The 20,571-nt window shown below is 37.1% G+C and overlaps 1 protein-coding gene across 1 annotated transcript in view; it reads left to right on the top strand.

The window, feature by feature from the left end:
* The window catches only part of RP2 (RP2 activator of ARL3 GTPase), a 53,049-nt gene that overhangs the window by 20,140 nt on the left and 12,338 nt on the right, over positions 1-20,571 (top strand). Inside the window, exon 3 of the mRNA XM_037062342.1 lies at positions 8,038-8,152. Coding sequence (XP_036918237.1) covers positions 8,038-8,152 — 115 coding nt within the window. The remainder of the gene's footprint in view (positions 1-8,037; positions 8,153-20,571) is intronic.

The raw sequence follows: 20,571 nt of genomic DNA on the forward strand, positions 1-20,571 counted from the left end.
ATCTGATAAGATATAGAAAAAGTGTTTCTAGCCTTTGAACTATTTAAAAATATGTTAATCCAACACCTGAGGGGAAAATATTTTCACTATATTCTATGGTGATTTTTAAAAATCTACAAAACAGTTTTCAAAAGATAAAATTTTTAAGGTTAAACTCCTTTTTGGTAGGTAATGAGGAGTGGGCATAAAGAATATATGGTATGTTTAAAGAAAAAAAAGCCATCAAAACAAGTACTTGTCCTCATGAGTCATCATATGTTCTTAACCTTTTAACCTTTGGTATCTGATGTGTACTATGACAGTGTTGTTTGCCCTTTAGAGCAATATGACCAGGAAGAGGGAGGTTCTTTAGATGTCCTTCTGGAATACAAATAACTTAAAACAAACACAAACCTAAAAATAATGATAATAGCTAACACTTACATAGTATTTTATATATACCAGGCACTGTCATAAGATATTTAACTCAACTCAGAATAACCTATGAAATAGGTGTCATTGTTCCTCTTATTACATATAAGGGAAATAAGCCACAGGGTGGGTAAGTAACTTGCAAAAGGTCACTCAGCTGGTAAACATAAAGCCATGATTTAAATCCAGGCAGTGTGGCTTTGTAGGCTGTATCTTTTTTTTAAAGTTTTTCTTTATTTTTTATTGTTTATGCTATTACAGTTGTCCCACTGTTTTTCCCTTTGCCTGCCTCCACCCAGCCCCTGCCCTGCGCTCTGGCCATAACCACTCTATTGTCTGTGTCCATGAGTTATGCATATATGTTCTTTGACTAACCCCTTCACCTTCTTTCATTTAGTCCCCTTTCCCTCTTCCCCTCTGACAGCTGCCAGTCTGTTCCATGTGCCCATGCCTCAGTTTCTATTTTGTTTGTCTGTTTGGTTCATTACATTCCACATATAAGTGAGATCATATGGTATTTGTCTTTCTCTGACTGGCTTATTTCATTTAGCATAATAACCTCTAGGTCCATCCATGCTGTCACAAAAGGTAAGATTTCCTTCTTTTCTATGGCTGTGTAGTATTTCATTGTAAAAATGTACCACGGCCTTTTTATCCATTCAACTGTTGATGGGCACTTGGGCTGTTTCCAGATCTTGGCTCTTGTAAATAGTGCTGCTATGAATGTAGGGGTGCATGTATTCTTTTGAACTGGTGTTTTGGTATTCTTAAGATATATTCCCAGAAGTGGGATTGCTGGGTCAAAAGGCAGTTCCATTTTTAATTTTTTGAGGAAACTCCTTACTGTTTTCAACAATGTAGGCTACATCCTAATCCTTAGACCTCATACTGCTGTGCTGCCTCAGTGTTAAAGTTGCTAAATGCCTGGTTGAGCAGGAACGTGATTTGAAAAAAATGAAAGGAGTTAAGACAGATACTATCATTCAGCCTAGAAGGAAGAACCCTGGGTTTTGACTAGTTGTCCTACATAATTCTGCACTCATAAAATTAAAGTATGAAAAGAGATCGAAAAGAAAAAAATGCCAAGCACATGCAAAGAGAATATCAAAACATGCTGAAAACCAGTGACTTACATATTAAGAGATACTGCATTTTTAAAAAATGAAGCTCAAGTTCTTAGGAAAATATATGTAGAAGCTAGTTAATTGTGAGGTGGAAAAATGAAACTTGAGTCTTTCTTGTATTATAACACAAATAGCTTAGAATAATCTTACACTGGAACTATGATTGCTAACTCTGGTCTTATCACAGAATTTTGTTTCACTTATTTCTATAAATTAAACATATCCTAATGGTTTTTTGAGATAGGAAGTATAAAACTCAACAGGATAGAAAGTCCAGAAAAGCTGGGTAAAAGCAAAAAGCACATTCTGTAGGGATTCAAGAAATTATTGGGCCTTGGTTGTCTCACCTAAAACTCAGATTTCTAGCTGGCTCTTACTTAGATCACATATATGCACAGGATAGATTAGAATAAAAGTATTTTGTTTTATTTTTTTAAATACTTTATTTATTTATCTTTAGAGAGGAAGGGAAGGAGAGAAGGAGAGAAATATCAATGTATGGTTGCCTCTCGTGAGTCCCCTGCTGGGAACTGGCCTGCAACCCAGGCATGTGCCCTGACTGGGAATCAAACTGCATTTGTGTGGTTCGCAGACCCACACTCAATCCACTGAGCTATACCAGCCAGGGCAGAATAAAAGTATTTTGAATTGTTTAGAAATATTGCATAATTCAAGTTGGGTGTTACCATTATTTTCAAGTCTTTAAACAGTAGAAGAGGAGTTCCAGTAAAGATGGAGGCATAGGTAGAAATGCTTTGCTTCCTTGCACAACCAAAAGAAGGATAACAACCAATATAAAAACAATAAACAACTAGAAGTGCCAGAAAGTCAAACTGCATGGAACTCCAGCAACCAAAGAGTTAAACAAACATTCACCTAGACCAGTAGGAGATGGGCAGCAGAGGGAGAGGATGCTTGGCAAGGTAGCAGGCCACATGGGCAAGACAGGGCTGGCTGAATGGGAAAATTAAGACTCAAAACAAGCTCTAAAATACTGCTGGAGTTACCACAGCAGGAGAAACTGCCAGTCTCACACAAGAGATGGTTGGAAAGGGGGTCTAAAGCAGAGCAAGCAAGACACATTGTTCACTCTCTGACCCCTCCCCAAAAGACAGCACCACAATGGAGCAAAGAGGGTTGCCTGGCCCTAGTGAATACCTAAAGCCCCACCCCTTACAACATAACAGGTGCACCTAGACAAAGAAATATGGCCCAAATGAAAGAACAGGTCAAAACTTCAGAAAAAGAGCTAAGTGAAGAGGAGACAACCAGCCTGTCTGGCGCACAGTTCAAAACACTGGCAATCAGGATGTTCACAGAACTGATTGAGCTCAGTTGCAAAATGAAGGCTACCCAAAGTGAAATAAAGCAAAATATACAGGGAACCAACAGTGGAGGGAAAGAAACCGGGACTCAAATCAATGATTTGGAACAAAAGGAAGAAATAAACATCCAACCAGAAAAGAATGAAGAAACAAGAATTCAGAAAAATGAGGAGAGGCTTAGGAAACTCTGGGACAACTTTAAGCAACCTAATATCAGAATCATAGAGGTGCCAGAAGGAGAACAACAACAGCAATAAATTGAAAAATCATTTGAGCAAATAATGAAGGAAAACTCCCCCAATATGGTGAAGGAAATAGACTTCCAGGAAGCCTAGAGAGTCCCAATGAAATTGGACACAAACAGGAACACACCAAGGCACATCATTATTAACTTACCCAAGATTAAAGATAAAGTGAATCTGAAAAGCAGCAGGAAGAAAGGAGAGAGTTACCTACAAAGGAGTGCCCATCAGACTCTCAGCTGATTTCTCAAAAGAAACCTTGTAGGCAAGAAAGGGCTGGAAAGAAGTATTCCAAGTCATGAAAGGCAAGGACCTACATCCAAGATGTCCCTATCCAGCAAAGCTATCATTTAGAATGGAAGGGCAGAGAAAGTGCTTCCCAGATAAGGCCAAGTTAAAGGAATTCATCCTCACCAAGCCCTTATTATATGAAATGTTAAAGGGACTTATCTAAGAAAAAGAAGACAAAAAACTATGAACAGTAAAATGAAAACAAACTCACAACTATCAACAACTGAACCTAAAAAAAATGAAAACAAAACCTAAGCAAGCAATAGAAGAGGAACAGAATCAGAGAAATGGAGATCACATGGAGGGTTTTCAGGGGGGAGCAGAAAATGGGGGGGAGGTACAGGGAATAAGAATCATAATTAGTAGGCATAAAGTAGACGGAGAGAAGTTACGAATGCTATTGGAATCAGAAGTCAAAGAACTAATATGTATGGCCCATGGGCATGAACTAAGGGGGGTAATGCTGGAGGGTTGAGAGATGCATGGCAGAGGAGGGAAAAAAGATAAAAATGGGACAACTGTAAAAGCATAATCAATAAAATATACTTTAGAAAGAAAGAATAATTTTCATGAAAAAGTCTTTTCAAATATCTACAGTAAAATAGCAAAATAAAGTTTCATAGTTTATTTGTTTTTAGATAATAGTATTTTGAATTAATCATCTTGCTTTCTTCAGTTTATGTGTCTGACTGTAAAGTGAGAAGTAAGGAGCAGTCTAGAAAATTAGAAACAGATGTAGGATTGTTTCTAATATTTTAAGTTTGCAGTCATCTGGCAGCGATGTCCCTGTAATTTTCTGCTACTTTTTAATTTATGGTTTTTTTTCTGAGGTAGCTTTGAAGGCTGTGAAAAAGAATTTGAGTTTGAATTCAATTTGATGCAATAGTAAGGAATAATGTATTAATAGGATGAAATACTATCAACCATTAAAACTGATTTTATAGTAGAGTATCTGAAAAATGTTCACAGTTAAATAAACAGTTATGGTTAATCCTATGAAATGAATTAAGAAAAGGGTATTCTTTCCTTTTGTGTAGTTTTAAGGAGTTTACAATCAACATGTATTATTTCTGTAATGGGGGAAAGTAAACTGGGAGAGTAGACAGAAGTATACCTATATGGCAGAGGCATCTTTGAGTGTTAGCGTCTTGGTTGATATTTCTTCTATTTTTGTTTTTCAGATATTTTGTATTGAGCATATATGTTACTTTTATGTTAAAAACAAAGTAGGCTTTGCTAAAAAATTAAGTGTTTGAATGACTGTATTTTAAAAACTAATAATTATTATAACAATTAATTGTACTCCTTGTAGTAAAGTATAAAAGTAAAGAAGAGTAGAAATAAGTTTAAAAGTCATATTGTACTATACTTTGAATTGTCTTTTTAGGAATAATTTTTAATTTATTTAGTATAATCAGATTAATTGGGTATTATTTTTAATTATATTTTATCAATTATGCTATTACACTTGTCCAAACTTTCCCGCTTTGCCCCCCTCCACTCAGCACCCTTACATCCCCCACAGTTGTTCATGTCCATGGGTCATGCATATAAGTTTTTTGACTACTCCATTTCCTATACTATATTTTACATCCCTGTGGCTATTATGTAACTACCTATTTGTACTTCTTAATCCCCTTACCTCTTCACCAGTTCTCCCCCACCCCCTCCCATCTAGCAACAATCAAAACCCTCTCCATATCCATGATTCTGTCTCTATTCTTGTTTGCTTAGTTTGATTTTTAGATTAAGATTTGTTGATAGATATATATATTTTTGCCATATTATTGTTCATAGTTTAATCTTTTTCTTAAATAAGCCCCTTTAACATTTTATATAATGATAGTTTGGTGATGATGAACTCCTTTAGTTTTTTCTTGTCTGGAAAGCTCTTTATCTGTCCTTTGATTCTAAATGATAGCTTTGCTGGGTAGAGCAATCTTGACTATAGGTCCCTGCTTTTCATGACTTAGACTATTTCTTGCCCATCCCTTCTAGCCTGCAAAGTTTCTTTTGAGAAGTCAGCTGATAGTCTTATGGGAACTCCCCTGTAGGTAACTAACTGGTTTTCTCTTGCTGCTTTTAGGAGTTTCTCTTTATCTTTAACCATTGGCATTTTAAATATGATGTGTCTTGGAGTGGGCCTCTTTGTATCTATCTTGTTTGGAATTCTTTGTGCTTCCTGGACTTGTATGTCTATTTCCTTCACCAACTTAGGGACGTTTTCTTTCACTACTTTTTCAAATAGATTTCCAATTTCTTGCCCTTTCTCTTCTCCTTCTGGCAGCCCTATGGTGTGAATGCTGGAACCCTCAAGTTGTTCCACAGGCTGCTTATACTCTCCTCATTTTTTTGGATTCTTTTTTCTTCTTGTTGTTCTGATGGTTTTTTGCTTCCTTATGTTCCAAATCATTGATTTGATTCTTGGTTTCCTCCATTCCACTGTTGTTCCTCTGTAAATTGTTCTTTATTTCAATTAGTGTATCCTTCATTTCTGAGTGGGTCTTTTTTTAATGCTGCTGATGCCCTCACTATGTTCCTTGGACATCCTTAAACCAGTGTTTTGAATTCTGCATCTGATACATTGCTTGTCTCTATTTCATTTAGCTCCTTTTCTGGAGTTTTGATCTGTTCTTTCATTTGGGCCACATTTCCTTATCTCCTCATCTTGGCAGCCTCCCTGTGTTTGTTTCTACATATTAGGTAGAGCTGCTTTGACTCTGTGTCTTGGTAATGTGGTCTAATGTAGTAGGTGTCCTGTAGGGTCCAGGGGCACAGCCTCCCTTATCACCCAAGTTGGGTACTTGAGGTACACCCTTTTTGTGGGTTGATTATTCCCTCCTCTTGTAGTTGAGCCTTGGTTGCTGTTGGCAGATCAGTGATCAATGGGAGGGTTTTACCCAGGCCAGTTAGCTGCAAGGACTGGCTGTGACCATTGACCACCAACTTCCACCCTTCATGGAGGATGAGCTCTGCAGGCACAGAGTGGTGGTGCTCCAATGTGGCCTGTAGCTGTCCACTGGGTGCACTGGCCCTGGGATTTCCCAGGTGGTGCAGGCCAAGGTCAGACCCCACCTGTGTTTTGCCCAGGTCACCCTGACTGAGCTATAAAGCAGTCTGAGATGGCTGATACTTGTGCAGGACTGGAGATTCCCAGGAGAAGCCAAGATGAGAATCTAAGCTGGCTGCTGATAGTACCTGGCCTGGGGGCTCACTAAAGCCAGGTGTTATTTGTTTGAGAGGATTTAGAAGTTGTGAAGCATGAGCCGAGACTAGCCATGGATATGGAAAAGCAGATTGGATGGGCCAAGAAGTTGGGTGGGGCAATCTTTAGGGATCTCCAAGGTGGGTCAAACAGTAATAGCCAGGTTGATGGAGTCTCAGATATGGAACCAGCTTACTGGTTGTGTGGTGAGAGAGTTTGGCAAAGGGACAATGGCCTCTGTTATCCTTGATACCAGACATTTCAGTTCAGTGTCTCCCTGTATTACAGATACAGGTAGCAAAGGTACCATTGGTACCTTTCAAGCTGCTACCCCAGTGCTGGAGCTCAGAGAGAGGGAGTCTGAGTAGGTGAGTCTGTGTGTGGGTTCTTTAAGAGGAACTGCTTGGGGCTCCAAGCAGGTTCTTCCAGACTCAATCCTCATCCATTTTTGCTGCCTGAAGTTATGGGACTTATCTTCCTGGTACAGGAACCCTGTGCTGGATGTCCTGATATGGACCTGGGATTCCTTGCTCCTGAGATGTCCCTCCCAAATTTTTATCTACCACACATGGATGTGGGACCAGCCTATTCCACATCTGCACCCCTCCTACCAGTCTGGATGGATGTGGTTTCTTTAATTCCATAGTTGTCAGACTTTCATTCAACTTGATATCTGATGGTTATAGTGATGGTTGTTGTATATTTTAGTTATACTTTTGATGTGGTTGTGTGAAGAGGTGGGCCAGGCCTGACTACTCCACTATTTTGACTAGTGGTTGATTAATTGGGTTTTAATCACAACTCTTACTTAATAGTTGTGTGACTTTGGGCAGTTTTCTTATCGGTAAAATGAGAATAATAGTACCTACCTCATGAGCTGTTTAAGTGTATTATAAACCTAAAGTGCCTAAAAATGCCTGGGGCAAAGTGAGTACTCCATAAATGTAATCTACCATTATTGTGCTATATACTCTATAAATTTGTATCATGCTTTTAAAAATTAACATTGTTACATAAGCTTTCCTCCATTTTACTCTTTGTTATGTTGAATGAACTACGGTATTTAATGTCAGTGTACCATAATTTACTTAACCATTCTCCTCTCATTAGAAATTTTATAGTATCACCAAAGTTGAAATTTGTTAGCTTCAGTCCAAAAAAATTAATTATATTTAAAACTCTGAGGGATCATTTACATTTGTTTGACCCCTAGTCTTAGTGGTAGGCATTGTGGTACTAGTTCTTAACCAGAGCCATGCATCTGGAAGAAAAACTCTTGTGTATATGAAAACTTGTTACAGCACACACTCTAAATTAGAGTTATAACTAAAACAAAAATCAGCAAGCTGTGTCACATTTTATACAGAACAATACTAGGGAACATTATTGTAATCTCAGAAGGTGATTTTAAAATCTAAGTGAAATTTTATTTTCCACAGATGATTCGTGCAGGCTTTTTCCTGATTCAGACAAAGGAAGTGTCCATGAAAGCTGAGGATGCTCAAAGGGTTTTTCGGGAAAAAGCACCTGAATTCCTTCATCTTCTGAACAAAGGTACCTTCTGAATGACTGGTATACTTTTGTGTTTATCATTTTGACATGGTGATTTCACTTACTCTGGACTTTAGCTTTTCTCTTACATTGTCTTTTTTTTCAGATTTTATTTATTTATTTTTAGAGAGAGGGGGAGGGAGGGAGAAAGAGAGGGAGAGAAACATCAATGTGTGGTTGCCTTTCTCATGCCCCCTACTGGGGACCTGGCCCACAACTCAGGCATGTGCCCTGACTGGGAATCGAATCAATAACCTTTTGGTTCACAGGCTGGTGCTCAGTCCACTGAGCCACACCAGCCAGGGCTGTATTGCCTTTTCTTTCTCATTTGTTTTTTGTTTTTTCCTACTATTATGCAGAAATGTCAAAGTTTCACATTTAAAAAAAAGCTATGTAGCTAATTAGAAATCAGATATTAAGTTTTTTCCCTATTCTGTTGTCTTAGTAGTTGAAAGTCACATTATTATGTGTTTTATTGTTTTTATTTTATTTTTTTCTATTATTGTACTGTAGTAAATGATCATTTTATTCTCCTTACCCAGAATTACAAAGCACTTTATAAGGATTCTTTCTGCTTTCAGTGTGCTTTGATTATACTAGAATAGTAAGAAATATAAATAAAATGGTATACTATTTTATATATTTAATATGATTAATTAACTTCTTATGCATAATTAGGACTGTTTTTCCCAGCAGGCAAATGCTACCACTAAGTTTCAGATACTGGATATATGTCTGCAAACCGAGGAACTATAGTTAATGTGCCCTTCCAGAGGGTTCCTGTCTGCCTATATTTATTGAAGGTGTGCTGATTCTAGAGAACAGGGAACTGTTTTTCTTTGTGAGTCGGGGACATTGTTTGCTTAAGACTCACAGGCTTTTCTTGACTGAGCTGGGCAAATATGTATAGTACTATGTAGTGCTGATTGGGTATATCCTGGAAAGAAGGCACATCTGCATTTATGTGTCCTTTATGTATAAATAAGTTATAATAAACTACAAAAACTTGGATGAAAATGTTGGAGGACTGTTAAGATAATTTTAATAACTAATGCTGGGTGTGACTCAGCCCTTAAGTGTTAACACAATATTTCATATACCTTTGTGGTTACTGTAGCAGTATCTAGAACTTGCTCCAAGCCAGAGCATGAATTTGTCCCAGGTTATATATAAGAAATTAAGACCTGGCTCCTTGACGCAACCCCTTTTGACATGGCGACATTCTGATGGAACCTTGAAAATGAACCTTTAAACTCTTAGTAACTTTCAGAAATTTAATCAAGTATTACGTGTAATGGGATTCCTAAAATGTATTAGGGATGAGTGAGCATGTGAGTAGGTCTAAACTAATTATTTATATGCTCATGTATAATGTTAGTAAAGTGGTTTCATGGAATTGCCCTAACTGATATAATGTCTGTGTTTAAGCAACACAACATCCCACATGGAAAAAGTACAATGTTCTGTTCCTGCAAAAAGTATAACTAAAACCAGTGGGCAGATGTTATAGGGATTTCAGCAAATAAGCATCATATATACAGCTTTTAAAACCAGAAATGCCCATAGGAAGTACTCAAATACTAATGAAGTCATGTCAAAAGGTCACAGAAGACAGCTTGAAGGAGTTTCCACTGACCAAATTTGGGACAATTTAAGCATTAAAAGGAATAATGAAGGGAATTGATTTAAGAACAGAAATACATGCACCCATAGTGGTTGTAAAAAAGAGGGGGAAAGAGGAATAAAGGAAAACTCTTCTGCTTTTTACAGAATACTGTGAGCTAATAAGTGATAAGTGATGATAGAGCTAAGAAGAAATGATTTTGGAATACCATTTTCCAACTGCTGGTGTAATGATTAATTAAGACAAAGATTATCAATAGATTCTGAAACTATTGGGTAAAAATTTATAAGAAATAGGATATTTATACATTTTAATTCAAAGTGGAAGTATACCTTTACAGCAGAGATTTGGTGTTCACATTAAGCCAGTGAACAAACTGCATTACTGATGGTAGGGCAGCCTGACTTTGTATTTTTCCTGATGTGATGCAGTAAAAATATAAAACATTACCCATGAAGAATTCTCATCAAAGATTTTAACCTGAATCTTATTGAGTCAAGACTTAACTTCTAGTTTATAGGAAGGAAAGGAAATCTAGGGATATGTTAAATGACACCATGAGGAAACAATCAGACACATCCAAAATAGAAGACATTCTACAAGACAACTGGCTGAGACTCTTCAGACAGTGTCCTGGGAAACGAACAAAAATGATGGAGGACGTCTGTATTAAAAGAAGTATAACAACTAAATGCAAGGAATGAACTTTGATTAGTTCTTGAATTGGGGTGGGATGAGCTACCTATAAAGCTGTACAAGATATTTTGGGGATAACTGGGGATATTATGGAATTATTGTCAGTACCTGAAAGTATGATGATGGTATTGTGATTATGTAGGAGATACACACTGAAGTGTCATGATATCTGCCGTTTTCAAATTCCTTGGAAAAACAAAAACGAAGTGTGTGTGTGCGTGCATTTGTACAGGTGATAAAGAAAATTGCCCTGGCTGGTGTGATTCAATGGATTTAAGTGTTCGCCTCTGAATCAAAGAATTACCAGTTTGATTCCTAGTTAGGGCACATGCCTAGGTTGCAGACCAGGTCTCTAGTAGGGGGCGCATGAGAGGCAACCACACATTGATGTTTCTCTCCCTTTCTTTCTCCCTTCCTTCCCCTCTCTAAAACTAAATAAAAGCTTTAAAAAAATGAAAATCAATATATAACCTTGTATGTATGTTTAAAGACACCTTTTTAGTATATATTATTGATTCATTAATACTGGACCTAGAGCCAACAGCACTACAACGCATGCCTGAATGAAGCTTATGTAACAGATATTTTCTCTGTAAGGAATATCACAGCCTTCCTAACCTCAGGGACATTATACAGCACTTCAGCACTACATTTGTGGGCCACTTTTTAAAAGATTTTATTTATTTATTTTTAGAAAGAGGGGAGGGAGGGAGAAAGAAAGGTTGAGAAACATTGATGTGCAAGAGAAACATTGACTGGTTGCCTCTCATGCGCCCTCAACTGGGGACGTGGCCTGCGACCCAGGTATGTGCCTTGACAGGGAATGGAACCCGTGACCTTTTGGTTCTCAGGCTGGTGATCAATTCACTGAGCCACACCAACCACGGCCATTTGTGAGCCTCCTTAAAGAGTAAAATCACCAACAAAAAGTACAAAATGTGGAAAATGTGGAACTAAATAGACTGTGAAAAGGACACTCATTTAGAGGATAATGCCGAAACAAGAAGGCAGAGCATCACTTTGTTCAACTTCACCTGAGCACATGCATGTCGGGCAACTCAAATTTTTTGCCACTCTGTGTGTGTCTACAAATGGCCATGAAAAACTGCAAGTATTGATTTGGGGGTTACAAGTAAATTTTAGAAAATAAGCAAATACACAAAGAATCCGCAAATAATAAGGATCAACTATATATGTATTGGATGTTAAAATTTTTCCTTTAAACATCCCGTAGATTTTGATAAGCATTTTCATTTAATTCTGGGTTTGGTAAAATATGGCCTACTGTATGTTTTGTAAATGAAATTGTGTATTTTTTTACTTTATTTTTATTGTTGACACTATTACAGATATCCCCATTTCCCCACCTTCACCTAGTCCCCTTGTCCTCTGGCTATCACTACTGTGTTGTCTGTGTCTATGAATTATGCACATATGTTTTTGGCTAATCCCTTCACCTTCTTTTATCCAATCCCCCTTCTCTCTTCCCCTCTGATAGATGCCAGTCTATTCCGTGTGTCCATGCCTCGTTTTCTATTTTGTTTGTCAGTTTCTTTGGTTCATTAGATTCTACATATGAGATCATATGGTATTTGTCTTTCTCTGACTGGCTTATTTCACTTAGCATAATAGCCTCCAGGTCCATCCTTGATGGTGCAAAAGTGAGATTCCCTTCTTTTCTATGGCTGTGTAGTATTCCATTGTGTAATATATCCCAGCTTTTTTATTTACTCGTCTTACTGATGGGCACTTGGGCTGTTTCCAGATCTTGGCTATTGTAAATAACACTGTTGTGAATATAGGGGTGCATATTATTCTTTTGAATTGTTGTTTTGGTATTCTTAAGATATATTCCCAGAAGTGGGATTGCTGGGTCAAAAGGCAGTTCCATTTTTAATTTTTTAAGGAAACTCCATACTGTTTTCCACAGTGGCTGCACAAATCTGCATTACCACTAACAGTGCAAGAGCGTTCCCTTTTCTCCACATCCTCTCCAGCATTTGTTGTTTGTTGATTTATTGATGGTAGCATTCTGTCATATGTGAGGTTTCATTTGGAGTATGGCCACACTCATTTTTATATCTATTGTTTTGCTGATTTCCTATCTGGTCCTATACAGAAAAAGTAAGTTTTATGAACTAGTTCATAGTATTTTTTAGTTCCCTTGGAGACTTTTCACTTGATCCATGGATTATTTAGAAGTATATTGTTTAATTTCCAAACATTTGGAGATTGTCCAGATGTGATTCTGGAATAGATTTATAGATTAATGCTATTATGGTCTGAAAACACACATTGTATAGTTTCTATTTTCCTTATTTAAGGTTTCTTTTGTGGAACAGAGTGTAGTGTATCTTGGTGAATATTCTATATGCATGTGAGAAGAATGTATAATCTGCTTTAGTTTGGTAGAATGTTCTATAAATGCTCCCTAGGTCAACTTAGTTGATAGTGCTATTCAGGTCATCTATATCCTTACTGATTTCCTGCCTATTTGTTCTATGAATTAAAGAGAGAAGAGTGTCAAAGTCTCTAACTATATTAGTGGATTTGTCTATTTCTCTTTTCAGATCCTATCAGGTTTTGCTTTGTGAATTTTGAAGCTTTGTTGTTAGGTGCATACACATTTAGGATTAGTGTGTCTTCTTGAAGAGTCCTTTATGATTACGTAATGTCCCTTTTTGTCTCTGATAATCTTGCTTGTTCTGAAACCTACTTTGATATATGGCTATTCCAGGTTTTCTTTGATTATTACTGTTTTCATCATATACCTTTACCCCTTTTCTTTTAACTTTTCAATGTGTGTGTGTGTGTGTGTGTGTGTGTGTGTGTTGAATTTTTTGTAGATAGCAGACAGTTGGTTCTTGCTTTTAAATCCTATCTATTTTAAGTATATTTAATTGATTATGCTATTACAGTTTTCCCAGTTTTTCTTTCCACTGTATCCCCCTCTGCCCTGAAGCCCCCAACCCTCTAGCATCCCCCTCCTTAATTCATATTGACAGGTTGTGCATATAAGTTTTTTGACTTCTCTGTTTCCTATACCATTCCTAACCTCTCCCCGTCTATTTTATACCTACCAATTATGCTTCTTATTCCCTGTACCTCCCCGCCATTTTCTGCTCCCCCCACTGAAAACCCTCCATGTGATCTCCATTTCTCTGATTCTGTTCCTCTTCTATTGCTTGCTTAGGTTTTGTTTTCAGTTTTTTTAGGTTCAGTTGTTGATAGTTGTGAGTTTGTTTTCATTTTACTGTTCATAGTTTTTTGTCTTCTTTTTCTTAGATAAGTCCCTTTAACATTTCATATAATAAGGGCTTGGTGAGGATGAATTCCTTTAACTTGGCCTTATCTGGGAAGCACTTTCTCTGCCCTTCCATTCTAAATGATAGCTTTGCTGGATAGGGACATCTTGGATGTAGGTCCTTGCCTTTCATGACTTGGAATACTTCTTTCCAGCCCTTTCTTGCCTACAAGGTTTCTTTTGAGAAATCAGCTGAGAGTCTGATGGGCACTCCTTTATAGGTAACTCTCTCCTTTCTTCTTGCTGCATTTCAGATTCTCTCTTTATCTTTAACCTTGGGTAATTTAATAATGATGTGCCTTGGTGTGTTCCTGTTTGTGTCCAGTTTCTTTGGGACTCACTGGGCTTCCTGGACTTCCTGCAGGTCTGTTTTCTTCACCATATTGGGGAAGTTTTCCTTCATTATTTGTTCTTATAAGTTTTCAATTTATTGCTCTTGTTCTTCTCCATCTGGCGCCCCCATGATTCTGATATTAGGTTATTTAAAGTTGTTCCAGAGTTTCCTAAGCCTCTCCTCATTTTTTTTTTGAATTCTTGTTTCTTCATTCTGTTCTGGTTGGATGTTTATTTCTTCCTTTTGTTCCAAATTGTTTATATGAGTCCCGGTTTCCTTCGCTTCACTGTTGGTTCCCTGTATATTTTGCTTTATTTCACTTTGGGTAGCCTTCATTTTGCAACTGAGCTCAATCAGTTCTGTGAGCATCTTGATTACCAGTATTTTGAAATCTGCACCAGATAGGTTGGTTGTCTCCTCTTCACTTAGCTCTTTTTCTGAAGTTTTGATCTGTTCTTTCATTTGGGCCATATTTCTTTTTCTTGGCATACATACCTGTTATGTTGTAAGGGGGTAAGGGGGCAGGGCCTTAGGTATTCGCCAGGGTGGGGCAACCCATGTTGCTGAGTTGTGGCACTGTCTGTGAGGGAGGGGTCAGTGAGGGAATAATGTGTCTTGCTTGCTCCGCTCTAGCCCCTTTTGAACAAACTCTCACCTATGAGACTAGGAGTTTCTGCCACTGTGGCAACCCCAGCAGTATTCTACAGCTAGCTTTGAGTCTTTAGTTTCCCATTCAGCCAGCCCAGTCACCTGTGCAGTGTGTTGCCTTGCCAGGGTCCTCTCAGCTTGGCTGCCAGTCTCCCATCACAGCCCCTCCTACCAGTTTGGGTGAATGTTTCTTCAACTTCTTGGTTGTCGGAGGTCCATGCAGTTTGATTTTCTGGCACTTCTGGTTGTTTATTGTTTTTAGATTGGTGTTCTCCTTCTTTTGGTTGTGCAAGGAAGCAAAGCATTTCTACCTGCAGGTGCATCTTGGCCGAAACTCCAATATCTGTCTTTTAACCAGTGTGTTTAACAATTGTAAAAGGGATTGATATAGTTGGATCAACATCTACTCTCTTGCTAGCTCTTTTCTGTTCCATTTTTTGTTGTTGTTTATTGTTACCTCTTTTTGTTTAACTGGTCATTTTTTATTATTCCATTTTATCTGCTCCATTGAGTTACTATATTTACCTCTTTTAATTGTTGCCTTAGCTCATACATATTTAAATCACTTTAGTCCACCTTATAGTAATATTATACCACTTCACCTATAATATATAAGGTCCTAATAACATTATCTTCTCGAGTCTCAGCCCTGTGTCATTATTATATATTTTACTGTTGCATATGCTATCAGTATCCAATTCATTGTTAATATTATTGCTTTAAACTGTCAGTTATCTTTAGAACAATTAAAAATAATAAAAATATAAATATTTTACTGGAGGCTGTGACTTTTATTGACCTGGTTATTCTAAGTAGGAAGCAGAGAGACCATCTGGGAGGTTGTTGCTGTAATCTAATTGAGACATGATAATGGCTTTCTCTAAGGTCATGTTAGATTAAACAGAAGAGCTTATTAGACAGGACATTCAGGAATCTTTTTGTTTACTTCAAGGTCTCACAGTCTTTTATGATAGTTCAAATGTTTACATTCAAAGATACTGCAAACTAATAAGATATTCACATTAAAACAATAAAAACATACCTAGTGATCCCTGTTAACCTCATAGTTGTTTGAAATAATAACAATAGTTTTAGTCATGATTATTAGATAGAAAAACAAATAGGACTATTTACAAAGAGCATTGTCAGCATGGTAGTCTTTTAAATTTAAGATTATTCATACATGTTAATCAAAATTGATGCACTTTTTGTTGATTTTTTATTAATTGATGTCTACCTTTTTGGTTGGTGTTTCTTTGTTGGCAAATTATTAGGTCACTTATGAGGAGTTCATAATATTCTATTCAAAAAATATTAACCTAGCCCTGGCTGGTGTAGCTCAGTGGACTGAGCACCAGCCTGCAAACCAAAGAGTCGCTGGTTTGATTGCCAGTCAGGGCACATGCCTGGGTTGTGGACCAGGTCCCCAGCTGGGGGCATGCAAGAGGCAACTACACATTGATGCTTCTCTCCCTCTCTTTCTCCCTCCCTTCCCCTCTCTCTAAAAATAAACAAATAAAATCTTAAAATATATATATATATATCAACCAAGTTACATACCTGGGTGATTCTACCAAAATTGAATTTCTTAATTTTATTTACATTGTCTTTCTAAAACACAAGAACTTTCAGTAATAAATGTCTGACTTTAAAATCTATATTATATATCCTTGTACTGATTTTGAATAAAAGCATACCCTATTCTACTTAATTCAGATTTTCCACTTAGTGCAAAAGTGGAAACCCTACATTTATTATCTAGTTTTTCTTTCTAGTTCAGTGTTTATTAGTTTTAAAATGCTTTTTAAACCTTTTTCAAATTTCCAAATGTATTATCTCTATTCAAAAGTACATAGTACAATGACCCTATGTGTATCCACCCCTAGTTTTATCAAGTTTCTGCCATATTTGAAAAATAATTTAATGTTTTGTTCCCCCCCCTAAATGTTACAGGATGCACCTTAAAAATAAAATAAAAACCATGTTTTCTTAAGTAACCACAACATATTATCACATCTATCATGATTAACAATTCCTTAATCTCATCTGATACCCAATCCATATTCAAATTTCCCTAATTGTCTAAAAGCATTCTTTATATGTTTCTGCAGTTAATTTAATCCAGATCTAAAATTGTCCTACTCACTGTATATCATTGATTTGTATCTTATATCTCTCTTGACCAGAAAAAAGTCTACCCCACTGTTTTTAAAAATATTTTATTTGTTTATTTTTAGAGAAAGGGGACAGGAAGGAGAAAGAGTGGGAGAGAAACATCAATGTGTGGTTGCCTCTCATGGGTCCCCCACTGGGAACCTGGCCTGCAACCTAGGCATGTGCCCTGACTGGGAATCAAACCAGTGACCCTTTGCTTCACAGGCCCACGCTCAATCCACTGAGCTACACCAGCCAGGGTCTACCCCACTTTTTATTTCATGCCTTTGTCTTGTAAAAGAAACCTGGTCTGTTGTCCTGTAGTAGGCATGGGTTGGTTTGGTTTTTTTTTCCTTTCTATTGAATTTTTGGGGGTGACACTGTTAACAAAGTATTACAGGTTTCAGCTGTGCAATTCCACAACACATCATCTGTACACTGTATTTTGTGTTCACCACCTCAAGTCAGGTTTTCCTCCATCACTGTTTAGCCCCCCTCTACCCTCATCCAACTTCCTGTAATCCCCCCTACCTCTGACAGTCACCACACTGTTGTCCATGTCCATGAGTTTTTTATTTTTCCTTTTGTTTTTAAGTCAATCTCTCCAACCCTCAACCTTCTACAGTTCCTGTAGACTAGAAGTTAGATCAAAGCCTTCTTTACACTCACATTTAGGATTTTGGGGGACAAGAATATTTCATGAGTGGTACCATTCCTATATTATTACATGAAAGGGCACATAACAATTGATTATTGCATTTTTAGTCATACTAAGATTGATTGTTAAGTTCAGATGGTGACAGTCTTTTTATTGAAGTTTTCCATTAGTCTTCCCTATAGGATGCTAAAAGCATTGATGCTTGTTGCTTGACCAAATATTTTATTGGGAGTTGCAAAATGATAATTTTCTAATCATATCACAACCTCTATATTTATTAATGGATGTTAATAGAACTTCTTCTATACCACAACTGTTTGGTTAATTTGAAACATGCTTCATATCAGAAAAGCAAATATATAAAGGTGAATAATTAAGCATCATTTTTCAGAGTAATGATTTGGTGCCCTAGCAACCTACAGTGGTGTCCAGGGAATTTTTTTTTTTTGTTCTTCTCTTTTCTAAATATCATTTGGGGCTCATGGATTTTTATATATTTAGTATGTTTTAATTAATTTCAGCCATATTCATTCTGCTCTCACTGTGTCTCATCTTTGGCCATTGGGAGCTCCTTCAAGCTGGTTCCTGTGTCCTTTTGATACAACCCCATCAGCCTTTGATAACCTCACTGCTTTTTGGCTCAGTAAGATATTCCAGGTTGATCTTATCCATTTATCTCAGATATAGAATCATCCATTTTTCTGAGGAAAGGTTCCCTAATTACCTTTTCTTTACTCAGCATCTGTCTTGATCTATACACTGTGATGCTGAAACACTCACTTTAATTTGTTCTCTATATCTAATTTTATAATTGAATGTTGATATATACTCCCTTTCCTGTATTTGTTGCCTGTGTTAAATCACAATCCCTCAGTTATTTTGGTGCCCAGTGTAGTGTGATCTTTTTTTTTCATTGTTGTACCTTGCTATATGGCACATGACTACATTCATGTTAGTATTTCAGTACTTAGAACTTCATCATTCCATGTGTTCTGTATTTATTTAGTGGATTTGTGTCTTTTTTTTCTAAGAAATTTGTAATTTTATGGGGGTCAGGACTTCTCCATTACTATAGGATATACAAAGCAAAACTATTAAAAATATAGTGGTAGCTGAATAAACATTAATTGAATTGAAGGGCTTAGTGGTTGGCCAAAAAGTCCATTTAGGTTTTCCTGTAAAAAGAGAGACATATTTTTCATGATCACCAATAACTTTGTTGATTTGGATATTCTAAGTATGTTCACTATCTCCTGCTATAGGCTTCTAGTGGGTAGAGGCCAGGAGTGCTGGTAAACACATTTTTTTTAGATTCTTATATTATTATTTATTAATTATTGTATTTTTTTCTTTTTCACTAAATTTACTTATTTGTTATTCAAGTGCAATTGTCTGTCTTTTACTCCCATCCCAGCCCATCACCCCAGGGCTCCCCACCTCCCTCCCATTTCCACCCCCCTTAGTTTTTGTCCATGTGTCCTTTATACTAGTTCCTCTAAACCCTTCCCCATACCCCCTGAAATTCCCTCCCCTCTCCCCTCTGGACACTGTCAGCCTGTTGCTTTGGTTATATTTTGCTTGCTTGTTTGTTTTGTTGTTTAGCTTCTTGTTAAAGGTAAGAACATATGGTATTTGTCTTTCACCACCTGGCTTATTTCGCTCAGCATAATTCTTTCCAGTTCCATTCATGATGTTGCAAAGGGTAGGGGTTCTTTCTTCCTTTCTGCAGCATAGAATTCCATTGTGCAAATGTACCATAGCTTTTTGATCCAGTCATTTACTGACGGGCACCTAGGTTGTTTCCAACTCTTGGCTACTGTAAATTATGCTGCTATGAACACTGGGGTGCATAGGTTCTTTTTGGATTGGTGTTTCAGGGTCCTTAGGATATACTCCTAACAGTGGAATTGCTGGGTCAAAAAGCACATTCATTTTTAGTTTTCTTAGGAAATTCCATACTGTTTTCCATAGTGGTTGTACCAGTCTGCAGTCCAACCAACAATGAACTAGGGTCCCCTTTTCTCCACAGTCTCTCCAACACTTGTTGTTTGTTGCTTTGTTTGTGATGGCCATTCTGACTGGTATAAAGTGGTGTCTCATTGTGGTTTTAATTTGCATCTCTCTGTTAACTAGCAATATTGAGCATCTTTTCATGTCTCTCTGGATCTTCTGTATGTCCTCCTTGGAGGAATGTCTGTTCAATTTGGGTTGCTTGTCTCCTTAGAGTGGAGTCGTGTAAGTTCTTTGTATATTTTGGAAATTAAACCCTTGTCTAAGGTATCACTGGCAAATGTTTTCATACAGTTGGTTCTCTTTTTATTTTAATGCTGTTTTCTTTAGCTGCACAGAAGCTTTTTATTTTGATGAGATCCCCTTTATTCTTTCCTTTATGTCCCTTGCTCTAGGGGACGTATCAGTAAAAATGTTGCTGTGTGAAATATCTGAGATTTTCCTGCGAATGTTCTCCTCTAGGACTTTATTGGTGTCATGGCTTATATTTAAGTCTTTTATCCACCTTGAATTTATTTTTGTGTGTGGTGTAAGTTGGTGCTCGAGTTTCATTTTTTTGCACGTTGCTGTCCACTTCTCCCAACACCACTTGTTGAAGAGGCTATTTTTACTCCATTTTATGTTGCTTCCCCCTTTGTCAAATATTAATTGACCATAGAGACTTGGGTTTATTTCTGGGCTCTCTGTTCTATTCCATTGGTCTATGTGCCTGTTTTTATGCCAGTACCAGGCTCTTGATTACAGTGGCCTTGTAATACAGTTTGATATCAGGTATTGTGATCCCAACTACTTTGTTCTTCTTTCTTAAAATTGCAGCAGCTATTCAGGGTGGTTTATGGTTCCATATAAATTTTTGAAGTGTTTGTTCTATGTCTGTGAAATATGCCATTGGTACTTTAATAGGCATTGCATTGAATTTGTAAATTGCTTTGGGTAGTATGGACATTTTGATGATGTTAATTCTTCCAATCCATGAAAATGGTATATGTTCCCA

The sequence above is a fragment of the Sturnira hondurensis genome, unplaced genomic scaffold, assembly GCF_014824575.4.
Source record: "Sturnira hondurensis isolate 20B ecotype Veracruz unplaced genomic scaffold, ASM1482457v3 Scaffold0013994, whole genome shotgun sequence".
NCBI lineage: Eukaryota > Metazoa > Chordata > Mammalia > Chiroptera > Phyllostomidae > Sturnira > Sturnira hondurensis.